Source organism: Hylobates moloch, unplaced genomic scaffold (assembly GCF_009828535.3).
Source record: "Hylobates moloch isolate HMO894 unplaced genomic scaffold, HMol_V3 SCAFFOLD_12, whole genome shotgun sequence".
In the NCBI taxonomy this organism is placed as follows: domain Eukaryota; kingdom Metazoa; phylum Chordata; class Mammalia; order Primates; family Hylobatidae; genus Hylobates; species Hylobates moloch.
The window spans coordinates 11038047-11060330 of record NW_026652287.1 but is presented as its reverse complement, the minus strand read 5'-3'; the positions used below and the strand labels follow the sequence as shown (position 1 = coordinate 11060330).

The 22284-nt window shown below is 53.5% G+C and overlaps 1 protein-coding gene across 1 annotated transcript in view; it reads left to right on the top strand.

Moving 5' to 3' along the window:
* TMEM120B (transmembrane protein 120B) overlaps window positions 1–21051 on the top strand; it is a 22740-nt gene extending 1689 nt beyond the window's left edge. The window contains exons 3-9 of the mRNA XM_058425203.1: window positions 5601–5690; window positions 16151–16216; window positions 16721–16782; window positions 18243–18335; window positions 19456–19520; window positions 19862–19930; window positions 20407–21051. Of these exons, the coding sequence (XP_058281186.1) occupies window positions 5601–5690; window positions 16151–16216; window positions 16721–16782; window positions 18243–18335; window positions 19456–19520; window positions 19862–19930; window positions 20407–20520 (559 nt within the window). The 3' untranslated portion in view covers window positions 20521–21051. The remainder of the gene's footprint in view (window positions 1–5600; window positions 5691–16150; window positions 16217–16720; window positions 16783–18242; window positions 18336–19455; window positions 19521–19861; window positions 19931–20406) is intronic.
* Window positions 21052–22284: the final 1233 nt, after the last annotated feature.

Genomic DNA, 22284 nt, shown 5'->3' with positions numbered 1-22284 from the left:
AAAAAAAAAAAAAAAAAAAAAAAAAAACCACGCATGTGCTGGAGTTAGGTAATGGTTGTACAACTCTGAATATACTAAAAATCACTAAATTATATACTTTAAAAGAACAAATTTTATGGTATGTGAATTATATCCCAATTATTAAAAAAAAAAAAAGAGAAAAAGAGAAAGAAAAGAAAATGGTTTTGAGACAACTGGCTGTTACTCTGGGCAGGTTCCCTCTGGGAGCCTTAGTCTCCTCATCTGTAAAACAAGTGTGACGGCAGTCCCTGCCTCACAGGGCTGTGATGATTCGGGGAGCTGGCACTGTGTGTGGAGGCTCCACCCTGGCTGGCACGTGGAGGTGCTGCTGGGGGGCGCCCCAGCTGCTGGTGCCACCTGAGTGTGGCACAGCCATGCCGTGAGGCTGTGGGCTGCTGCTGCCCTGCCTGGGGGGTTTTGTTCCTTTCTCTGGCCCTGGGTTCTCTGTCCCCAGGGGAAGCGGCCAAGTACAGCTTAGGCATTTGGCCCACGTGCCAAGTGTTTATTGCCTGGCAGGCGCTTGGCTGGGCGTCCGGCTGCTGGTCTGGCCACTTGAATGCCCAAACAAAGGCTCTTTTAGGCCCTGGGCCCGTGCTCGCCTGCTGCCCAGAGCCTGGCCTGTTTCCACGAGGGCGAAGGCTGCACACATCTGTAATACTCCTCATGTGCCCCCCTCAAAGAGGGTAAAACTTGTCAATGTGCAGCCAGAGTCCCTTGCACGGGGACCTGTAGGGCCCTCCGAAGGCAAACCTGTGCTGTCCTGAGGCCCAAGGTTCCCCCAAGGACCTGGGTGTCTTTTTCTCCCACCTGCTTCTGTGTTCATCTCCTAGGGCCACTGTAACTAAGTACCATAGACTGGGGGCTTAAAATGACAGATACATTTTCCCATAGTTCTGGAAGCCAGCGATCTGAAAGCAGGGCGTGGCAGGGCCATGCTGCTCCACAGGCTTCGGGGAGGGAGGACCCTTCCTCGCCTCTCCAGCTTCTGGAAATTACCAGCAAGCCCTGGTGTTGCTCGGCTTAAAGCTGTGTTTCACTCGTCTCTGTCTCTGTCACCACGCCACATGGCCTCCTTCCCTAGTATAAGGACACTAGACACTGGATTTAGAGCCCACCCTAACACAGTATGACATCATTTTAACTAATTCTATCTACAAAGACCCTGTTTCCAAATAAGGTCACATTCTGAGGTCCCAGTGGACATGAATTTTGGAAGGATGCTATTCAACCCAGTACACCTTCCATAGGCTAAAAATGGGGCAGAGGAGGGGGATTGGACGGGCCGTTCATCTCTGTGCCGATGCCCCCGGGAAGCCTGCCCTGCTGCTTAACCTTAGGCAAATGACTAACCTCTCCCAGCCTCAGTTTCTTGACAGAAATAGTGAGCTCACAGATACAGTGAGCATGACAGGAGCTACTTGGCAGGGCAGCTTGGAGGGCGGGAGAAGCTGTGTCTGGAGACTGGTTAGACTGGTGCCTGTTTAAATATTAGCACTGGTTAGCATCACCATTGTTTTGTGCTAAGACTGGGCATACGGGAAAAAGGCTCACAGCTTCATAGCTAGTGCGTCCACAGAGCAGGATTCTCTTTTCTTCCTCTTGCCCCCGTTGGGATGGTTTCCTGGCTAGGCTCCCCACCCAGAGGCCCTTTTTGGTACCACTAAGCCTGCAGCTGGGCATGGCCAGCATCCTCCAGGGTTCTGGGTCCAGCTCTGCCACTCACGGGCTGTGTGACCTGAAGTGGATCCCTGGGCCTCTCTGTGTCTGCCTCCTCACCTTTTCCACAGGCTCCAGGACATCTACTCTACCAGTACTCCTTGGGCGTTTGGAGGCTTTGGTGAGGCAGCAGGAGAGTTGGAAGCCTCCTTCTGTTGCCTTCAGGCCAAGAGGCTGTGCCTGGTTAGGACCGTCCTATATCGGGTTTGAACCAGGCTAGGAAAGAGGTAGTCCGAGTTAAGTTTGGCTTGAGTGGGCTTGGGTTTGGACCTCACTCCAGTGCTTGCTGTCTGCGTGATCTGTAAAATGGGAAGTAGTACTGTCTTAGTGTGGGTTGGCCCAGAAGAGACCCCCAAGACAAGCATTTTAGTGCCAGTAGTTTATTCAGGAGGTGATCCCAGGAGACACTGGTAGGGGAATGGGAAGTGAGACAAGAAAGCATTATCCTGTGGGCAGCTGGAGCTCAATACTGCTAGGGAATGGGGGGACAGCGTAGAACGTGCCTCAGAGTTATCCCACCTGAGGGTGAGGTAGCTGGGGTATTTATCCACCATTTGCTATCAGTTGGGACAGTTGAGGACTGTCTCCAGAGGGTGTTAATTGCTCCACCCTTCTGATCTGCACCTTGCACCAGCAGAGTAGATGTTGTTGGTGGCTTGATAAAGCCCCCCGGGAACACCCAGAGTGGCGGGTTCCGGCAGTTGGAAGTCATGCCGACAGGGATGTGGTAAGTGCACCTGCTTTAGCAGCCAGTTCTGTAGTGTCCAGGGATCCAGAGCGATCATCTGTGCAAAATGCCTGCAAGGTTGTAAGTTCCCAATAATCAGTCTCTGCCTAGTGCTGAATAATGATCCCCAAAGATGTTCATGTCCTGGTCTCCAGAGGCTGTGAATAAGTTACCTTACAGAAGGGACTCTGTAGATGTGATTAAGACTCTTGAGATGGGCCGGGTGTGGTGGTTCATGCCTGTAATCCCAGCACTTTGGAAGGCTGAGGCTGGAGGATCGCTTGAGCCCAAGAGTTCAAGACCAGCCTGGGCAACATGGCGAAACCCCCTCTCTACAAAAAATACAAAAATTAGTCGGGTCTGATGGCGTGCGTCTGTAATCCCAGCTACTCGGGAGGCCAAGGCAGGAGAATTACTTGAACAAAAGAGCAAAACTCTGTCTCAAAAAAAAAAAAAAAATTTTTTTTTTGTAGAGATGGAGTCAGTCTTGCTACGAACAGTCCTAGCTGGTCTCAAACTCCTGAAGTCTTTGTCCTTGACCCCAACAGGGAAGGTCCCATGTACCTCCCAGTGTCACACAGACTTATGCAGTATGGGAAGAGAAATGGCCGCTGGGTGCAGTCTGTCTGCATAAAAGGGAGGGAACCCCCACCCCCATCTCCTCCGTTTCTCTCCCCAAACTAGGAGATGATTTCACCAACTGTAAGGGCCCTGGGGGCAAAATGAAAGGAGGATGCAACTGCTTTGAAGCTTTGTGACCCTACTTTGTGGTCACAGACAACAGACACTCTGCCCACACCTTGCTGAACCTTTGCACACAGAGTTTGTCTCAAGAGAGTCAGGAACAGACCCTGGAATCTCAGGGCCTCAGTTCAAATCCAGCTCTGCCTCTTCCTGGCTGGGGGAGTGTGGGCGAGTCAGTTGTTCTCCTGAGCTGACACTCCCCACCTGGAGAGCAGGGAGAAGACATGCACCGCCCGCGCAGGGCTGCTGGGGACACTGGCTGAGGATAGTGCCTGAGAGTAGCAGGGCAGTGTACGGTGTCCGTCATGACTTTGGAAGCACCATAGAGCGTCCACAGTCTCAGAAGCACAGCTCTGAGGACATCAGACGCCAACATGACTTGAACAGGAAATGAGTGTGGCAAGGGAGGGAGCTTGGCCTCCCCAGGGAGTGGGGTGTCACTTATTTATTTATATTTTTGAGACAGGGTCTCACTGTGTCACTGAGGCTGGAGTACAGTGGTGTGATCTCAGCTCACTGCAAGATCCTGGGTTCAAGCGATTCTCCTGCCTCAGCATCCCGAGTAGCTGAGACTACAGGAGCCTGCCACCTCCTGGGTTCAAGCGATTCTTGTGCCTTGGCCTCCTGAGTAGTTGGGATTACAGGTGTGCGCCACCACATCCGGCTAATTTTTGTATTTTGCCCGGCTAATTTTTTGTATTTTTAGTAGAGATGGCGTTTCACTGTGGTCTCGATCTCCTGACCTCGTGATCCGCCCGCCTCGGCCTCCCAAAGTGCTGGGATTACAGGCGTGAGCCACCAAGCCCAGCCAATTTTTTGTATTTTTAATAGAGATGGGGTTTCACCATGTTGGCAAGGCTGGTCTTGAACTCCTGACCTCAAGTGATCCACCCGCCTCAGCCTCCTAGAGTGCTGGAATTATAGGCTTGTGCCACTGCGCCCAGCCCAAAAAAGTTTTTAAAATTAGCCTGATGCGGTATTGTACACCTGTATTCCCACCTACTTAGGAGGCTGAGGTGAGAGGATCGCTTGAGCCCAGGAGATTAAGGCTACAGTGGGCCATGATCATGTCACTGCACTCCAGCCTGGGCGACAGAGTGAAACCCTGACTCTAAAAACAGAAAAAAATTGCCAAAGACAAAGCCTTTGTCAGTGCCTCGTCAGAGACTGGCAGTGGCGGGGAAGCCCTCAGAGGGACATCTGTCACTGGCTCTCTCCCAGAGTTCTTTTCCCTGGAGATGCTCACATGGTGGGTCAGCCTCCCCACTTCACAGATTGCAGGGCTGAGGCCGGTGGGGCTCTGATAATCCCCACATAGCTGTCTGCCGGCCCTCCACGCTGAGCAGGTATAGCACGCTCCACAACCCGGGTCTGTCGCCTTCAAGGCTGGGTTGGCCCAGCCCCGCACTGTGGTCACCGTGGAGGAGGATGGCCCAGCCCCGCGCTGTGGTCACCATGGAGGAGGATGGCCCAGCCCCGCACTGTGGTCACCATGGAGGAGGATGGCCCAGCCCCGCACTGTGGTCACTGTGGAGGAGGATGGCCCAGCCCCGCGCTGTGGTCACCATGGAGGAGGAAAAGGAGTTCTTCAGTTAGTGTTACAGACAATATGGCCCACTGGGATTTTTTTGTATATGTAACAAAGTTTACAGATGCTTTAAAGGGACAGAGGGAGTTTATATCTTAACACTGCAGGCAACCTTAAATAGAACATTAAGTCTCCCATTCTTTTGTTTTTTTGGGACAGAGTCTCGCTCTGTTGCTCAGGCTGGAGTGCAGTGGCACGATCTCAGCTCACTGCAATCTCCACCTTCTGGGTTCAAGCAATTCTCCTACCTCAGCCTCCCAAGCAGCTAGGACTACAGGTGTGTGCCACCACACTCTGGTAATTTTTGTATTTTTAGTAGAGATGGAGTTTCACCATGTTGGCCAAACTGTTCTCGAACTCCTGGCCTCAAGTGATCCATCCGTCTTGGCCTCCCAAAGTGCTGGGATTACAGGCGGGAGCCACCACGCCTGGCCAGGTCTCCCGTTCTTATAGTCCTTCCATTAATATCCCACCAGAAATTTCACATCACATGGGAAGAGTTTAGAAGACAGACAGGTTGCCCTGGGCTGAGTGGTCAGGGAAGGAGGGGGAGACACACCTGGAGCTTGAAGCACAGGTGGGACTCGGGGAGAAAGATGAGGAGGTGCAGAGGCATTTGCAGGGCCGGGGAAGATGCTCAAGAGACCAAGCTCCCCCTGCCTCCCTGGTGTCATAAGGGCTTCCAGAGGCAGCGCGTGCTGTGGGCAGCCCTCGGCCTGGTTTGCTGCTCTGTGAGGTGAGGGTGGGATGGCTGTGCCTGGTTCTCACGCCCACACCCTTCCTGGGGGCTGTTTCCTTGCACAGGGTGACTGACGAAGTCTTCAACTTCCTGCTGGTGTGGTATTACTGCACCCTGACCATTCGGGAGAGCATTCTCATCAGCAACGGCTCAAGGTACCTGGGGGCCTGGCTTTGTGGGGAGCACAAGAGGAGTTAAAGGGAAATGTCAAGAGGGGCGTCAGATGGGGGCCGACACCCTCAGGCTGCATTCCTCTCCTCCTTGGGGGTTGCTCTGTGACTGTTCAGATCCAGGAAGGACGAAAGCTGATGTTGTTGATGTAGCAGCTCTTGTTTATGATCAGCCTCTTGCTTATGAGCGACAGAAGACCTAACTCAGGCTGGCTCAACACAATACGAAACATATTTTCTCATAAAAAGAAGTGACCGGCACGGCACGGTGGCTCACGCGTGTAATCCCAGGACTTTGGGAGGCCGAGGTGGGCAGATCACGAGGTCAGGAGATGGAGACCAGTCTGGCCAACATAGTGAAACCCTGTCTCTACTAAAAATACAAAAAATTAGCCGGGTGTGGTCCCAGCTACTCAGGAGGCTGAGGCAGAATAGCGTGAACCCAGGAGGCAGAGGTTGCAGTGAGCTGAGATTGCACCATTGCACTCCAGCCCGGGGACAGTGCAGGACTCTGTCTCAAAAAAAAAAAAAGGTGACCTGTTGTACTGCCTTCAGGTAAGGCTTGATCCAGGTGCTCTCCATCTCTCACTTCTGCCTTCTGTGTTGTGTTTATCTCAGGCTGCTAGCGGGGCACCCAGCAACTCCAGGCTCATGTCACTATTTATAGCATTCCCAGCAAACGGAGCACATTCCTCTCTTCCAAGACTCTCACTGGGTCGCACTGGCTATGTCCAGGTGCAGAATGGATCATGTACCTATTCCTGAACCAGTCACTGTTGCCAGGGATTGCAGTGCTGTGACTGGCCAGGCTTGAGCCTCACACCCACCCTGATAGCTGGCTGATAGCCGTCACTGGGAGCGGAGAAGCTGAGTGTCAGGAGAGGAATGGTTCCCCAGAGGAAAACTAGGAGACCATTACTAGGAGGATGGACGGGTTTTGGTGACAAGAGTGGATGAGTGGTCTTCCACGGGGAGATAGAGGGGAGAGTGGACAGGTGAAGAGGGTATTAGGCCAAACCTGCCCCACCAGAGAGATGATGCTGGGGAGGACGGAGGCCGGGCTAGGAGTGTGGACTCCTGGGTTCCGGTCCCAGTGCAGTCACTGAGCAGCCCTGTGACCCTGGGCAAGCCATGTCTCCTCTTTGGACTGTTTCAGAGTCCCATGGGGGAGTAGGTGTGTCACAGTGGTGCTGAGTCCAGGCAAGACTGGGGGTTCCCTTGGCCCCCATCTCTAAAGGGCTCTGAGTGCGAGAAGCCCTGTTGTCTTCTGTCAGTCTCCTTCCTGCCCTGCCTGCCTCTAAGCTGAGTCTTGAGACCCAATTAAAACCCATGACTTGCCACCTGGAGGACTTATTTTCCAAAGGTCTAATTCCTTTTGGGGGTGGCCATTGGAACTTCGGCATGCCACTTTTTTTTTTTTTTTTGAGATGAAGTCTTGCTCTGTCACCCAGGCTGGAGTGCAGTGGTGCAATCTCAGCTCGCTGCAACCTCTGCCTCCCGGGTTCACACCATTCTCCTGCCTCAGCCTCCCGAGTAGCTGGGACTACAGGCACGAGCCACCACGCCCGGCTGATTTTTTGTATTTTTACTAGAGACGGAGTTTCACCGTGTTAGCCAGGATGGTCTCGATCTCCTGACCTCGTGATCCGCCTGCCTCAGCCTCCCAAAGTTCTGGGATTACAGGCGTGAGCCACTGCGCCTGGCCGAGATGGAGTCTTGTTCTGTGGCCTAGACTGGAGTGCGGTGGTGCCATCTCAGCTCACTGCAACCTCTGCCTCCCAGTTGAAGCGATTCTCCTGCCTCAGCCTCCCGAGTAGCTAGGATTATAGGTGCCCACCACCACGCCCAGCTAATTTTTGTATTTTTAGTAGAGACTGAGTTTCACCATGTTGGCCAGGCTGATCTCAGACTCCTGACCTCAAGTGATCTGCCCGCCTCGTCCTCCGAAAGTGTTGGGATTACAGGCGTGAGCCACCGCGCCCTGCCAACGTGCCATTCTGGTTCCTGTTCTTTCCTGAAACAAAAAGTAACAAGCTCCTGCTTCCTCCTTCATCCTGGGAACTAGTGAGGAACGCCCAGGAGCTGTGCAGCCCCCGCCGCCTAATGTGCCACCTTCCCACTTGTTTGCCTTGTGGTGTCTTACGGCAGGTCCCTGCCCTACCCTGAACATAGAGCCTGGAGGTAAGGACAAGAGCCCTCTGCTCCTGCCTGGCCTCCTGAGGGCAACAGGAAGTTTCAGGAGTGCAGCCTTGTAGCACACAGCCATTTAGAAAACATCAGTGTGTAGGCCGGGCATGGTGACTCAGGCCTGTAATCCCAGCATTGTGGGAGGCAGAGGTGGGCGGATCACTTGGGCCCAGGAGTTCGAGACCAGCCTGGGCAACAAAATGAGACTTCACCTTTACCAAAAAAAAAAAAAAAAAAAAAAAGAAATTAGCTGGGCATGGTGGTGTGTGCCTGTAGTCCTAGTTAATTAAAAAATTAACCAGCCATGGGCCGGGTGTGGTGGCTCATGCCTGTAATCCCAGCACTTTGGGAGGCCAAGCTGGGCAGATCACCTGAGGTCAGGAGTTCGAGACCAGCCTGACCAACATGGGGAAACCCGATCTGTCCTAAAAATATAAAATTAGCCGGGTGTGGTGGCGGGCGCCTGTAATCCCAGCTACTCAGGAAGGCTGAGGCAGGAGAATTGCTTGAACCTGGGAGGCTGAGGTTGCGGTGAGCTGAGATCATGCCACTGCACTCCAGCCTGGGCAACAAGAGCAAAACTCGGTCTAAAAAAAAAATTAGCCAGGCATGGTGGTGCACACCTGTAGTCCTAGCTACTCAGGAGGCTGAGGTGGGAGGATCGTATGAGTCCAGGAGGTTGAGGCCACTGCACTCCAGCCTAGGCAAGTGAGACCCTGACTCAAAAAAAAGAGTGTTCCGGGGCATGTGATGCCTCTAGCAATCATTAACACTTTAGTAAGAGTTACTCTGGGCAGCTTTTTATTCTAATGTGATGCTGTGGATGGGAGGTGACCAGAGAGATGAGAGCAGCACTGAGCGGAGGTCTCTGCCAGTGTGGGGCTCTCCAGCAAAACAGAGAGGGCCGCTAACAGGGCAAAAATGGAGTTCCAAAGCCAGCCTCCCTTGCCTAACAGTTTAGCAGGAGCTGTTCAGAGTTCCTGGAGTTCACTGTCTTGACAGGAGAGCAGGGATGGTTGTCACTGAGCTTGCAATTCAAAGCTTCGTGTGAGTCTGCTCTACCCTCCATCTGCCATTCATCAGACATTTATTGAGCGTCTCCTAAGTACCAAACACTGAACTAAGGACTCCAAGATAACTCACACTCTGCCTTCTGGGAGCACCTAGAGGTTTTTTTTTTTTTTTTGAGACAGAGTCGCGCTCTGTCACTTAGGCTGGAGTGCAGTGGTGCGATCTCGGCTCACTGCAACCTCTTCCTCCTGGGTTCAAGCAATTCTCCTGCCTCAGCCTCCCAAGTAGCTGGGATTAAAGGTGTCCACCACCATGACTGGCTAATTTTTGTATTTTTACTAGAGATGGAGTTTCACCGTGTTGGCCAGGCTGATCTTGAACTCATGACCTCAGATGATCTGCTCACCTCGGCCTTCCGAAGTGCAGGGATTACAGGCATGAGCCACCGTGCCCAGTCCAGAGTTTTTTCTACTGAGGACCTTTTATAGCAGATATGGTTCAAAGAATTTGAGGTTGCAATGGAACCATTCCTCCAGGCCTGTCTCCCCTTGGTGGTCTGAGGCAGGGGTTTGAGTGGGCAAGTGGAGTCTGGAATGGGGCCTCTGGGCCCAAATAGATGCAAATAGATGCGTTATCTTCTATGTAGGTTAGTCTAAAAGTATTTGTATTTTGCAGTCATTTTTTGCACCAACCTAATAGAATGACTACAGAGCTGGGGCCAGCTTGTGGGGGAGGGAGCAAGGCAGGTGGGCTAAATCCGAGTGACTCAAACTTGTGACTCATCTTCCACATCTGTTGGAGATTTAGCCTCCGCCGTCCTCCACCTCCTCCTCAGGGCTGATTGATCCTGGGGGCAGGCAAGGGAGATGCCTTGGAGGCCTCCCCTCCTGCTTGGTTCTTTACCAGGGAGTAGCTCAGAAGCCCTTGCAGGAGAGCCTGTGTGGAGGCAGTGGGAGGTGAGACTGGGATGAACTCTAGTTTCTCATCCCTGAAGCATCCACTCGGGGCTGGTGTGTGCTGTCAACACCCCACGGTCTTTGTTGAAGTGACCCAAACCCAAGTTCTGCAGTGAGGAAGGGTCCTGGGGCCATAACGGCATTCTAGAGACAGCATCGCTGAACCCTACGGGCCTCCTGGAGACTTGCTGCCCTGTTTCGGTCTGATGGAGGCACTTTTGTCCAGTTCTGGCTGCACCTGAGATTTGAATTGGGACAGGAGGTGTGGTCAGGGGAGCAGGTAGGGGTGGGGACTTCCTCATCGAGATATGAAGCCACCCTCGGTTTGTGTCTGGTGCCTGCCAAGTGAGATGCTACTCATCAGCTCAAAATAATAAGCAAGTCAGCTTCTCTTGTAAACTTGAAAATGATGGAAAGCCATCCCATAGGGGCTAAACCCGAAGGGGTCTTATGGGCGCATTTAACTGGGAATTTCCATTCAAGGAGGTCAGGAGGGCTCAGGAGGTGTTCATGGCCTGGTTCCAGCTCCCTGTTCTGTTTTCCCCTGCGATGGCCCCCAGCGGCCCCCAGGCAGGCCTCCCACCAGCAGTAACCCGTGGGCTGACAGACCTCCCTCCACCCCAGCTGGAATCTTGACACAGACTTCTGATTGGCCAGGCTTAGGTGACCTACTGATCTCTGAGAGCCAGTCACAGTTGCTAGACGACTGCAGAGGGTCCTGATTGGTTGGCTGGGGGTCATGTGCTTGGGTATAAGACTGAGGTCTATCCCAGCCACCCAGACTGAGTGTGGAGGTGAGGTGGTTCCCCACAGGGGCAAAGCAGAGGCCGCCCAATGAGGATGGGCTGTGATTGGCAACTGGGCAAAAGAGCCAATGTCTATTACAGTTAGTTCTGGGCCAGAATGAGTAATGACTCAGTGATCGTGTTTGCTTTTCTAGGGAGCCAGCTTAGGGTGCCTGCCTCCAACTGGCTTTTCTAGGAGGGGTCCTCGGTGGAGAAGCCATTCCCTACTGTCTAGATGGCCCAAGGCACAGAACCAAGAACGGCCTGGGGTTCACAGTGGCTGGTGCACATATCTCCTGCATACTCACAGCCATGTTAGTGTGTCCTGAAGGGAGAAGTCTACCCTTGCAATTTCCAGATATCGGGACATGCTCTGCCTACGTCTGGCCATTGATGCACCTGCTCCTCCTGGAGCTCCTAAAATAAAAAAAGGCCGTGGGCTCCTGTAAGGTTTCTTTTTTGTTTTGTTTTGTTTTGTTTGAGATGCAGTCTCGCTCTGTCGCCCAGGCTGGAGTGCAGTGGCGTGATCTCAGCTCACTGCAAGCTCCGCCTCCTGGGTTCACACCATTCTTGTGCCTCAGCCTCCCAAGTAGCTGGGACTACAGGCGCCCGCCACCACGCCCGGCTAATTTTTTGTATTTTTAGTAGAGACGGGGTTTCACTGTGTTAGCCAGGATGGTCTCGACCTCCTGACCTCGTGATCTGCCCGCCTCGGCCTCCCAAAGTGCTGGGATTACAGGTATGAGCCACCACGCCTGGCTGCCCCTGCAAGCTTTAACTTCTGTGGTGAAATGAGCCCAGAAAGAAACCTGCAAATGGGTGTAGGTTTCTTTCTGCCATGATAAAATGGTTTTAAAATAGATTCTGGTGACAGTTGCACAACTCTGTGAATATATTAAAAACCACTCAGTTGTACACTTTCAGTGAGTGAATTGTATGGTATCTGAATTACATCACAATAAAATGGCTATATAAACACATGTGCACACAACCAGCCCAGAGCCCTGGGGTGTGCAGATGGTCGCCTGGGCTTGTGAATGCCGGGCCAGGGAAGGAGCGATTTCTAGCCTCACCCGATGTCACTGAGCTGTGTTTATTGGTGGCATCTGTCAGAGCTGGGCTCTGGGCACGGCGAGCTGTGAAATGAGAAGCTGCTGCTCAGTCAGGCTTGTTGCCTGGAGTCTGTGTCTGCCTCAGGCTGCTTCTAGACAGAGGGCATTTCTCAGGGGAGCTTTGGGAACAGGACAAAGGAGTGTGGAACCCGCCAAGTGCTGAGGGCTGACATGTGGCTCTGCAGAGCTCTGGGAGGTTGCAGAGAGACCTCCTGGTTGCTCTTCAAGCTGGAAGTTGGGGGATCTGGCCAACTGCCTTTGCTGTCAGAAATTTGGAGCCCGAAGGCTTCTTAGACTGACAGGCGAGACTAGGATACATGAGTGGAGGTGGGGGTTTTCTGGGGACAAAGAAGTAGATGGACATCTCACCCTGTCCCCATGACCTCACGTGGCACCTGCAACAATCTCCTGTCACCTCTGTGCTGGTGGCATCCAGATTAGCTGCTGCTTTCACCAGCCACACCTCCCAGACATCATTCATGTTAACATTTATTGACTGCCTGTTGTTTACCTGGTGCTGTTAGTGCTGTGAACACAGAGCTGCATAAAACCTTGCCCCTCAGCATAACTCCTGGGGAACACACAGGCTGTTGCTTGAAAAGCCAATTTATGCCCGGAACTGTTGCACGGGCCGTCAAGGGAAGAGTGATGGTTTAGATCCAGTCTTGTTCTTACAATGTGTGTGTTCTGGTTGGAATGTTTTAAGACGGTTCCAACCCACTTATTAGGGAAATATATATTGAAACATCAATGACATGCCAGTTTTCACCTAGTAAATTTGGTAACAATTTTATTTATTTATTTTTTGAGACAGAGTCTCTCTCTGTCGCCCAAACTGGAGTGCAGTGACGTGATCTCGGCTCACTGCAACTTCCGCCTTCCAGGCTCAAGCCATTCTCCCACTTCAGCCTCCCAAGTAGCTGGGACTACAGGTGCACAGCCCCACACCCAGTGAATTTTTTTACATATATATATATTTTTCGTAGAGACGAGGTTTTGCCATGTTGCCCATACTGGTCTCCAACTCCAGGGCTCAAGCAGTCCTCCCACCTCAGCCTCCCAGAATGCTAGGATTACAGGTGTGAGCCACCGAGCCCGGCCAGTTTAGTAACAGTTTTAAAATATGGCATCCACTGTTGGTGTGGGTTCGAGGACCCAGACTCTCTCTTCCGCTGAGGATGGGAGGGTAAATTGGGATGGCTGTTTGGAGGGTAATTGGACAAGGGACAGTGCACATTCCTTGACCCAGCCATCCTGTGTCTGGTAGCCACTGTGGAGAAACAGTGTCATTGCATTTAGGGGACTTCCATGAGGACATCATGACAGTGTTGAGAGCAATAGTGACAGTTGAGAAACAGCCAGAGGCCAGGTATGGTGGCTCATGCCTGTAATCCCAGCATTTTGGGAGCTGAGGTGGGAGAATCACTTGAGGTCAGGAGTTTGAGACCAGTCTGGGCAACATAGCAAGACCCAGTCTCTACAAAAAGAAAAAAGCAAGAGAAACAGCCAAGTAGACCATGGCAGAGCCACACCTTGGAATGTCATTTGCCATTTAAGAAGCTGTGACATGCGGTGGCTCACGCATGTAATCCCAGCACTTTGGGAGGCTGAGGCGGGCAGTTCATGAGGTCAGGAGATGGAGACCATCCTGGCTAATATGGTGAAACCCCATCTCTACTAAAAATATAAAAAGTTAGCCACGCGTGGTGGCAGGCGCTTGTAATCCCAGCTACTCGGGAGGCTGAGGCTGGAGAATGGCGTGAGCCCGGGAGGCGGAGGTTGCAGTGAGCTGAGATTGCGCCACTGCACTCCAGCCTGAGCGACAGAACGAGACTCCGTCTCAAAAAAATAAATAAATAAATAAAAAGAAGCTGTGACATATCTGTAGGTACTGGCCTAGGTGTCAAGAAAGCAGGTTCCAGGATGATTTTAGTTAAAGCCTAATCCAGCTTTTCCTTCTGCGAACCAGCTCGGCCCCGAGCACATCTTCAGGATGACAGAGCGAGACCCTCCCTGGAAAAAAAAGAGAAAACGTGTGTGTGTGTGTGTGTGTGTGTGTGTGTGTGTGTGTGTGTGTGTACCCATTTCCCTGCCCAGTCCCAAGAGAGTTCTGGAGGGATCAAGGTTAATGACTGTTCCCACGAGCATCCCCAGCCTCCACCGCCCAGTCCTGAGGAGGAGGGAGTTGGCTATTCCCGGGTGCATTTGGCAAGTTGCTGCCATGTGTTTGGACTAGAGGAGCCTGGGGAGGCCAGCCAAGGCCTGAGACACACTCTGGGATGTTGAAGGTTACAGGGTTGAGGGTCCAACTCCTTTTTTCCTAGGCTGCCCCTGATGCTGGGGGTGGGGGGTGACAACCAGGCTCTACCCAACTGTGGATCAAGAGCCCCCAGCTGGGCCAGGTGCAGTGACTCATGCCTGTAATCCCAGCACTTTGGGAGGCCGAGGCAGGTGGATCCCCTGAGGTCAGGAGTTTGAGACCAGCCTGGCCAACCTGTTGCAATCCTGTCTCTACTAAAAATACAAAAATTAGCCGGGTGTGGTGGCAGGCGCCTGTAGTCCCAGCTATTCGGGAGACTGAGGCAGGAGAATTGCCTGAACCTGGGAGGCGAGGTTGTAGTGAGCCAAAAATGCGCCATTGCACTCCAGCCTGGGCAATAGCACAAGACTGTCTCAAAAAAAAAAAAAAACCAAACAAACAAACAAAAAACACCAAAAACCCAGCTGGGGGAGCGCTGAGTTCTGGAAACAGGGTCCCCATAGCCTCTGGACTGGATAGATGAAGTCCAGGGCTGGGCAAGGGCCTCCTGTCACTGAGATGACAGGAGATGGGCCTGGGGTATGTGGCTCCTAGGGAGAAGCCACCTTGGAGATGGTGTGAGGTGCCGCGTGTGGCATCCATCAGCCTCTGCTTCTGTACAGGGCAATGTCATAGCTGCAGTCCTGTGTAAGAATGTCTGGCCAGGCACAGTGGGTCACGACTGTAATCCCAGCACTTTGGAAGGCCAAGGCAAGAAGACTGCTTGAGCCCAGGAGTTTGAGACCAGTCGGGGCAACATAGCAAGACCCTGTCTCTAAAAGAAAAAAAAAAAATTAGCTGGGCGTGGTGGCGCACGCCTGTGATCCCAGCTACTCAGGAGGCTGAGGTGGGAGAATTGCTTGACCTGGGAGGCCAGGGCTGCAGTGAGCCATGATTGCACCACTGCACTCCAGACAGGGTGACGGGAAAAGAGCCCCTGCCTGGAAAAGAGAAAGCTCGTGTGTGTGCGTGTGTGTCTACATGCCTGCTTATTCAACACGTTTATTGAGCAGCTGCTTGGAACCCAGGGTCACAGATAGACTGGTGAAAAATAGAGACGAGACCCCTGCTCAACCTAGAGGTGACATGGTGTGGGAAAGGGGGCAGATCACAGGAAGAAAGGCACGTAATTGCAGACAGTGGTCCGTGCCATGAAGGAGATGAAGTGGGGCAGTGTGATCTGAGTGGGGCCATTGGGCTGGTTCAGATAAGGCGGTCAGGAGGCCTTTGTGAGGTGACAGCTAGTCTGAAGCTTGAACTTGGACCAGGAACCGGGCAGGTCAAGGTCTTGGAGCAGAGAGAGCAGCAAGTCCGAAGGTCCTGGGTGAGCCCGCTGGGTATAGCTGTAGGAAGTACCGCCCGCCGGGTGTCCTAAGCCACAGACTGTATTTCCTCACAGTTCAGTGGCTGGAAGTCTAGGATGGAGGTGCTGGCGGGGCTGGTTTCTCCTGAGACCATTCTCTGTGGCTCACGGATGGCATCTCCCCGTGTGTCCTCATGTGGCCTTTTCTCTGTGCACAAACAGCCCTGGCGTCTCTCCCCTTCTTGCAGAGACACCAGTCACACTGGACTAGGGCCCACCTGTGTGACCTTGTTTTACCTCAGTCCCCTCTTCAAAGGCCCTGTCTTTAAATACAGTCACGGACGTTCTAAGATGCTGGGGGGGCTCAGCTTCAGCGCAGGAATTGGGGCCACTATTCAGTCCGTAGCAGGCCCTGAGGTGGCAGCAGGCAGGCTTGGCAGGTTCTAGGAGAGCCCCCGTGCCTGGAGCGCCTGCGTGCTGGGGAGAGGACCTGGTGGGGAGGACAGGAGTGAGGCTTAAAGGCGGGTGAGGCTAGGGGTGTGCTCTGAGGGTTGCTGGAAACCACTGGAAGCCCAAGTGGGAGTCCAGGCTAATCTGCAGCTGGTTTATGTGGGATGGTGCAGCCCTGTGGGACAGAGAGAAGGGCACGGTCAGGGTTCCAGTCCGTTTCTTACTCCAAGAAGCTGCCTCTGAGTGCACAGTAGCCCCAGCTGCCTAGGTGGGGCCTCAGCGAGACACATGCTTGCGTTGCTCTCCCCTCCTGAGCGCTTTCCGTTCTTTCCCTCTCCCGAGAATTAAAGGCTGGTGGGTGTCTCACCACTACGTCTCCACATTCCTGTCTGGAGTGATGCTGACCTGGTGAGTAGCCCCTCGCTGGGCCCCTCCAGCCTCCCAGGGAGTAGAGCCTGGGGCCCAGGAATGGGGAGGGGGCTGATCCAGACGGCGGTGGGGGGGTGCTCCAGGGCCAACTTGGGAAAGAAAGTATGAGCCTGCAGCTGCGCGGGCCCCACCCAGCCCGTGAGGGGGTTCTCCAGGGAATGGTTTCGGGTGTCCCTGGCCAGGGCAGAGGTAGCGGGGCTGCAAGGCTGGAGGGAGCGAGTGAGGCTGGGCACTGAAGGAGACTGTGGAGGACAGAGGGGTCACAGGGAGTTAGCTCTTCTGCACGGCCATGTGGACTCCTGTGCTTCTAGAAGGGAAGATGGGATGACCTCGCCCAGCCCCAGGGATAGAAGGGAGGAAGTCGGGACCTCAGTTTGACTTTATCCACCTTTTCGCCTCTCCTGGTTGGATTGGAGTTGGGGTGGGGAGGAGTGTCTCATTTCACAGTGGGCCCCACCTTTGTTTTTTCTACATTCCCTCCAGGCCTAATGGACCCATTTATCAGAAGTTTCGAAACCAGTTCTTAGCATTTTCCATTTTTCAGAGTGAGTGACTATTGCCTGGATTTGGGGGAAGGGGCATGGTTTTCTGAGACTTTCACCAAGGGAGGGCCCCAGCTGACATCAGTGCTTGCCTGGGTGGCAGAGAGACCAGACTGGGGGAGAGGGTCCCAGAAGTCCAGAAAGAGAGCTGTCCCCGCCCCAGGTCAGCTCCACCCACCTCCCAGCCCCCAGCACTGCCTGCTCCTTCCCCAGGCTGGAGCCCTGTCAACTGTGACCTTTGGGAACTGAGTAGCATTGGGGGCACCAGCCTTTTTTCCAGTCCTAAATAAGTCCTCCAAATGGAAATATATATTATTTTTCTCATCTGAAAATCACTCTGGATTTGTATACAATGAGCTGGTCCTGCCTCTGGGGAGTGGGGCTTGGATGGTTGGGGACAGGGAGAGAGTTTTACTTTTCACCAACCTGTTTGTTCCCTTTAAATTTTATCCCATGTGTGTATTGCCTTTCTTTCTTTTTTTTTTTTTTTTTTTTTAGATAGAGTTTCTCTCTGTCACCCAGGCTGGAGTGCGGTGTTGTGATCTCGGCTCACTGCAACCTCCGCCTCCCGGTTCAAGCAATTCTCCTGTCAAGTAGCTGGGATTACAGGTGCCTGCTACCATGCCTGGTTAGTTTTTGTATTTTAGTAGAGATGGGATTTCACCATGTTGGCCAGGCTGGTCTTGAACTCCTGGCCTCAAGTGATCTGCCTGCCTTGGCTTCCCAAAGTGTTGGGATTACAGGCATGAGCCACCACGCCTGGCTGTATTGACTTTTCAGATACTACAACCTACATTTTAAATTAAAACCTGCTTGCAAGCAAATACAAATGTATAAAGCCAAGAATGGAAATTGTATTATCAGCCCACCTTAGGGGTGATCAATGTTAATTAAGATCTATGTCTTCTCAAAAGTTTTTATTCATAAATACGTATATACATGTGTGTATCGCATTATGTATATTTCACAAGTATGGGATCTTTCTGTACATAGAGCTTTACTATTATAACCTGCCTTTCGAATTTTTAACAGTTTATCATGGCTATTTTTCATGTCATTACCATCTCATTTTAAGCAACAATGAAGTATCCGATTGGATGGAACTCTCTCTTGTGTCTTAGCATTGCACACAGCTCCCAACATAGCACTGGCATAGATTGCATTCCAGCAAGCATCTATTGAGTGTCTACTGCATGGAAAATTCCAGAAGTTTCGAATCTAGTTGGGGCTTAGATGGGTCCTCACATACCTGTGTTCTGGATAAGGGCTAAAGCAGGTTCAGACCAAAGGGTGTGTGTGTCTGTGTGTGGTGTGTTGGGCGTAGGAGAGGGTTGTAACCAGGGCACCCTTTCTGCCTCTGCCCAGTAAAGACCCACCAGCCTGTGCTTGGGGCAGAGAGGAGGTGTCGCCCTGTCTTCCGGGGACACCAGGCCCTGAGCCCGGGCGCTGTGCTCCCCCTGCAGGCTGCGTCCAGTTCCTGCAATATTATTACCAGAGGGGCTGTCTCTACCGGCTGCGGGCCCTGGGGGAGAGGAACCACCTGGATCTCACAGTGGGTGAGTAGCTGGGCCTGGGTTGGAGCGGGGGCAGGCGCTGGACCTGCCAGCTCCCCACACCGGGAGTGCGGCCCTGCAAGCACCTCCCATACAGCAGAGCCAGGCCACTGCGCTTTATCCGAAGTGCCTTCCAGAATTCATCCTGGATTCTGTTTCAGCTGCCAAGTGCCAGGCCAGCTGCATACCAGGCCCCGAGGGCAGGGCCTCTGTCTCAGCCTCTGGAAGTGTCTATTTTTTTGTGTGTGTTCTAGAATACACACACACACACACACACACACACACACAAAATTAGCCATTTGTGTGTAACATGTCTACATACCAACACGCATAAGTATATAAATGCATGTACACGGCGGAGACATGCTTCACCCTTAAGCCATAGGGGAAACTGTTTTTAATACAACTCTGCTATCTTTTTTTTTTTTTTTTTTTTTTTTTGAGACGGAGTCTCACTCTGTTGCCCAGGCTGCATTGCAATGGCGCAATCTCTATTCACTGCAACCTCCGCCTCCCGGGTTCAAGTGATTCTCCTGCCTCAGCCTCCTGAGTAGCTGGGATTACAGGTGCCTGCCACCACGCCCAGCTAATTTTTGTATTTTTAGTAGAGATGGGGTTTCACGATGTTGGCCAGGCTGGGCTCAAACTCCTGGCCTCAAGTTATCTGCCCGCCTTGGCCTCCCAAAGTGCTGGGATTCCAGGCGTGAGCAACTGCTCCTGGCCAATTCTGCTGTCTTTTGACATAGTCATTTCCATCAAATTACTCTCCTAAGTAGGTCCTCCTGTCTCAAGACTCGATAGAAATGATGCATGTGAAAATTCATTATAAAATGCAAAACGCTGTGCAGATTAAAGAAATTAGTAACAACATGGCGCCTGGTGTCTGTGTTGTCACCTGGCTCTTGGTGGCTTGAAGAGAGACAGCAGTCAGGCCGGGTGACAGGGCTGCTGTTGTCATAGTGAATGCCCACCCAGCTATGACAGGTGAGGGCTGACCCCCCACATGTGTGACTGTCCCTGGCTCATCTTAGGGTGACTGGTGTGGCGGGGGGTGGGCCTCTGGTGGGGCTGTGGGGGCAGCGGAACCCCTCAGCGTGTCCTTTTTCTTCCCTCCTCTCCACAGAAGGGTTCCAGTCCTGGATGTGGCGGGGCCTCACCTTTCTCCTGCCCTTCCTCTTCTGTGGCCATGTGAGTCCCCCTGGAGTTTGTGGGTATCTCCTGTCTGGGCTGACCCCCGGGAACAGAAGGTCTTCAGGCCTTGCCCTCCTTCTCCATCCATCCCCATGCTGGGCCCCACGGCATCCTGGGGCCTGGGTAGCCTCAGGGCCCAGGGATGCCAAGGCAGGAGCCAGAACTGACCTAGCCCTGCCCTGGCCTCAGGTGCCTGCATTTCATTTTGGGGGTGTCTGTCAGTGTTGTGGGTAGTTGATACCCAAAGTTGGGCGAGGGGCCTGGCCATCGCCCTGGCTTTCTACGTGGCTGGCCAGGGGAGCCTGGTGGGTGAGCAGCACCTGCCTTCCTCTCTCCAGTTCTGGCAGCTCTACAATGCCGTCACGCTGTTTGAGCTCTCCAGCCACGAGGAATGCAGAGAATGGCAGGTATGGGAGGGCGGGGGCATGCTCGGGGGAGGTTCCCGGGAGGGCTGGGGTGGCAGGGATGGGGTGTATGTGTGGCATGCTAGGGTGCGGATTCCTGGGGAGGGCTGGGATGGCAGATGTGGGGGTGGGGTGTGTGCATGTGTGTGGTGTGCTGCGGGGAGGTTCCTGGGGCGGGCTGGGCTGGCAGGTATGGGGTGTGTGTGGCGGGGGGGTGTGCTTTGGGGGAGGCTCCTGGAAGGGCTAGGGGTGGAGCCTCTCCCAATCTGTGGATCCCAAGGAGGTTCGCCCCATCGAGCCCTTCCCAGGCCCTGCCCAAGCCTGAGGCCTCACCCTTCACCCAGGTCTCCTGAATCTCTGCCTTCAGTGGCAAAACCTTGCAGTTTGGAGGCAGCTGTGCTGGAGATTCTGGGGTGCTGGGGGCAGGGGTTCAGCAGAGCAGATGCCCCAGCCTCGCCCTCCTCTCTGGACTCCCCCAGGTGTTCGTGCTGGCGCTCACCTTCCTCATCCTCTTCCTCGGCAACTTCCTAACCACGCTCAAAGTCGTGCATGCCAAGCTCCAGAAGAACAGACGCAAGACAAAGCAGCCGTGAGCCTCGGGCTCCTGTGCCCTCGGCCCGGACTTCAGACTGCAGGGGGCTCCCGGGCTCCTTCCCAGCAACCATCTCAGGCCCATGGCGTCGCTGGGAGAGGGCCCAGGCCCTGGTCCCCCAGTGGACCCCAGTGGTCTAGAGGAATGTGAGCCCCGCCTGTCCACACAGTGTCCACCCACCTATTTATGACATATTTAATGCTGGGTCCCCCATTGTCCCTGGAACCCGAGGCCTCCCCCCGTACTTGAAGGTGGCCGAGGCCGGGCCAGTCTTCCTGGGGATGGGACCTGAAGCCTCAGGGAGCCCCTCTGTTCCCACTCCTGTCATTTGAACCCCTCTGGGTGGGGTTTGGATGTGCCTCGAGGGGTTGGATTTATGCTGACCTGCTACTTACCAGGCCCAGGCTGGGGTGGTGTGAACCCTTAGTATCCTGTGGCGCCCCCACCCCGGGGCCACTCTGCTTCTGCTGTGAGCCCCCTCCTTGCCCACCCCGCCGCGTGGTGAGGGTTATTTAAGTTCTCAGAGACCCACCGCGTCTGCCTCTTGCTCTTCTTGCCCCTGGGAGCACTGGGGGCTTCCTGAGTCAGGCTGTGAGCAGAGTTGCCACCAGAGGGCGCCCTGGGCCCTGGGTTGTCCAAGGGAACAAGGACGTTCCCGTCTGTGCCTCGGGGTTCCCTGACCCCTCCATCCTGCAGTCCACCTTCCTGCAGTGTCGCGGCAAGTACTTGGAGAGTGTGACCAAGACCCTTGGCCCCTGTGGAGGGGAACCACCTCCCCCCTCCTTCCCAGAGGTTCTGGATGTTGTGGGAGGGAGGTGGGGGTGCCTGGCAGGCTCACCCCCAGGGGCCGCACCCTGAGGCGGGGCCAGAGCCACTGGGCATTGCTTGGGTGAGACTATGCATTCGACAGGAGGCAGAGAGGCCACTAGGTTCGGCTCAGTGCTCTGCCCCACCATTCATATATGGGCCTCAGCTCCCCTCCCTAGGCCAGACCTCACAGCAGTGCCCACAGGCATGCCTTGTTTAGCCCTCCCCAAGGAATTTTAAAATTTTTAATTACTTTTTTTTTCTTTTTGAGACAGGGTCTGTTGCCTAGGCTGGAGTGCAGTGACACGATCTCAGCTCACTGCAACCTCCGCCTCCCAGGTTCAAGTGATTCTCCTGCCTCAGCCTCCTGAGTAGCTGAGGCTACAGGCGTGTGCCACCATGCCTGGCTTTTTTTTTTTTTTTGTATTTTTAGCAGAGATGGGGCTTCACCATGTTTGCCAGGATAGTCTTGATTTCTTGACCTTGTGATCTGCCTGCCTCGGCCTCCCAAAGTGCTGGGATTACAGGCATGAGCCACCACGCCTGGTCACCCTGCTACTTTTTAATATTTTTTAGTAGAGATGGGGTCTCACTATGTTGCCCAGGCTGGTCTCCAACTCATGGGCTCAACTGATCCTCCTATCTTGGCCTCCCAAAGCGCTGGGATTACAGGTGTGAGCCACTGTGCCTGGCCTGATTACATTTTAAAAATGAGATTTCCCCTCCCCTACAGTGAGATTCCACATAAAAATCCAGATTTCTGCTTTCCCTAGAAAAACGGACCTGGCAACATTCCCATGGCACAGGACGCCCACTCTCCAGTTGCCACAGGCCCTGCCACCCCCCTGCCCTTCATTCTGGTCTCCTTTCTGGCCCTTTTTAGGCACCTGCGTTTGCCCTAGATTAGGAGTCAGCTAGCTGTCTGTAAAGGGCCAGATGGCAATTATTTTGAGCTTTA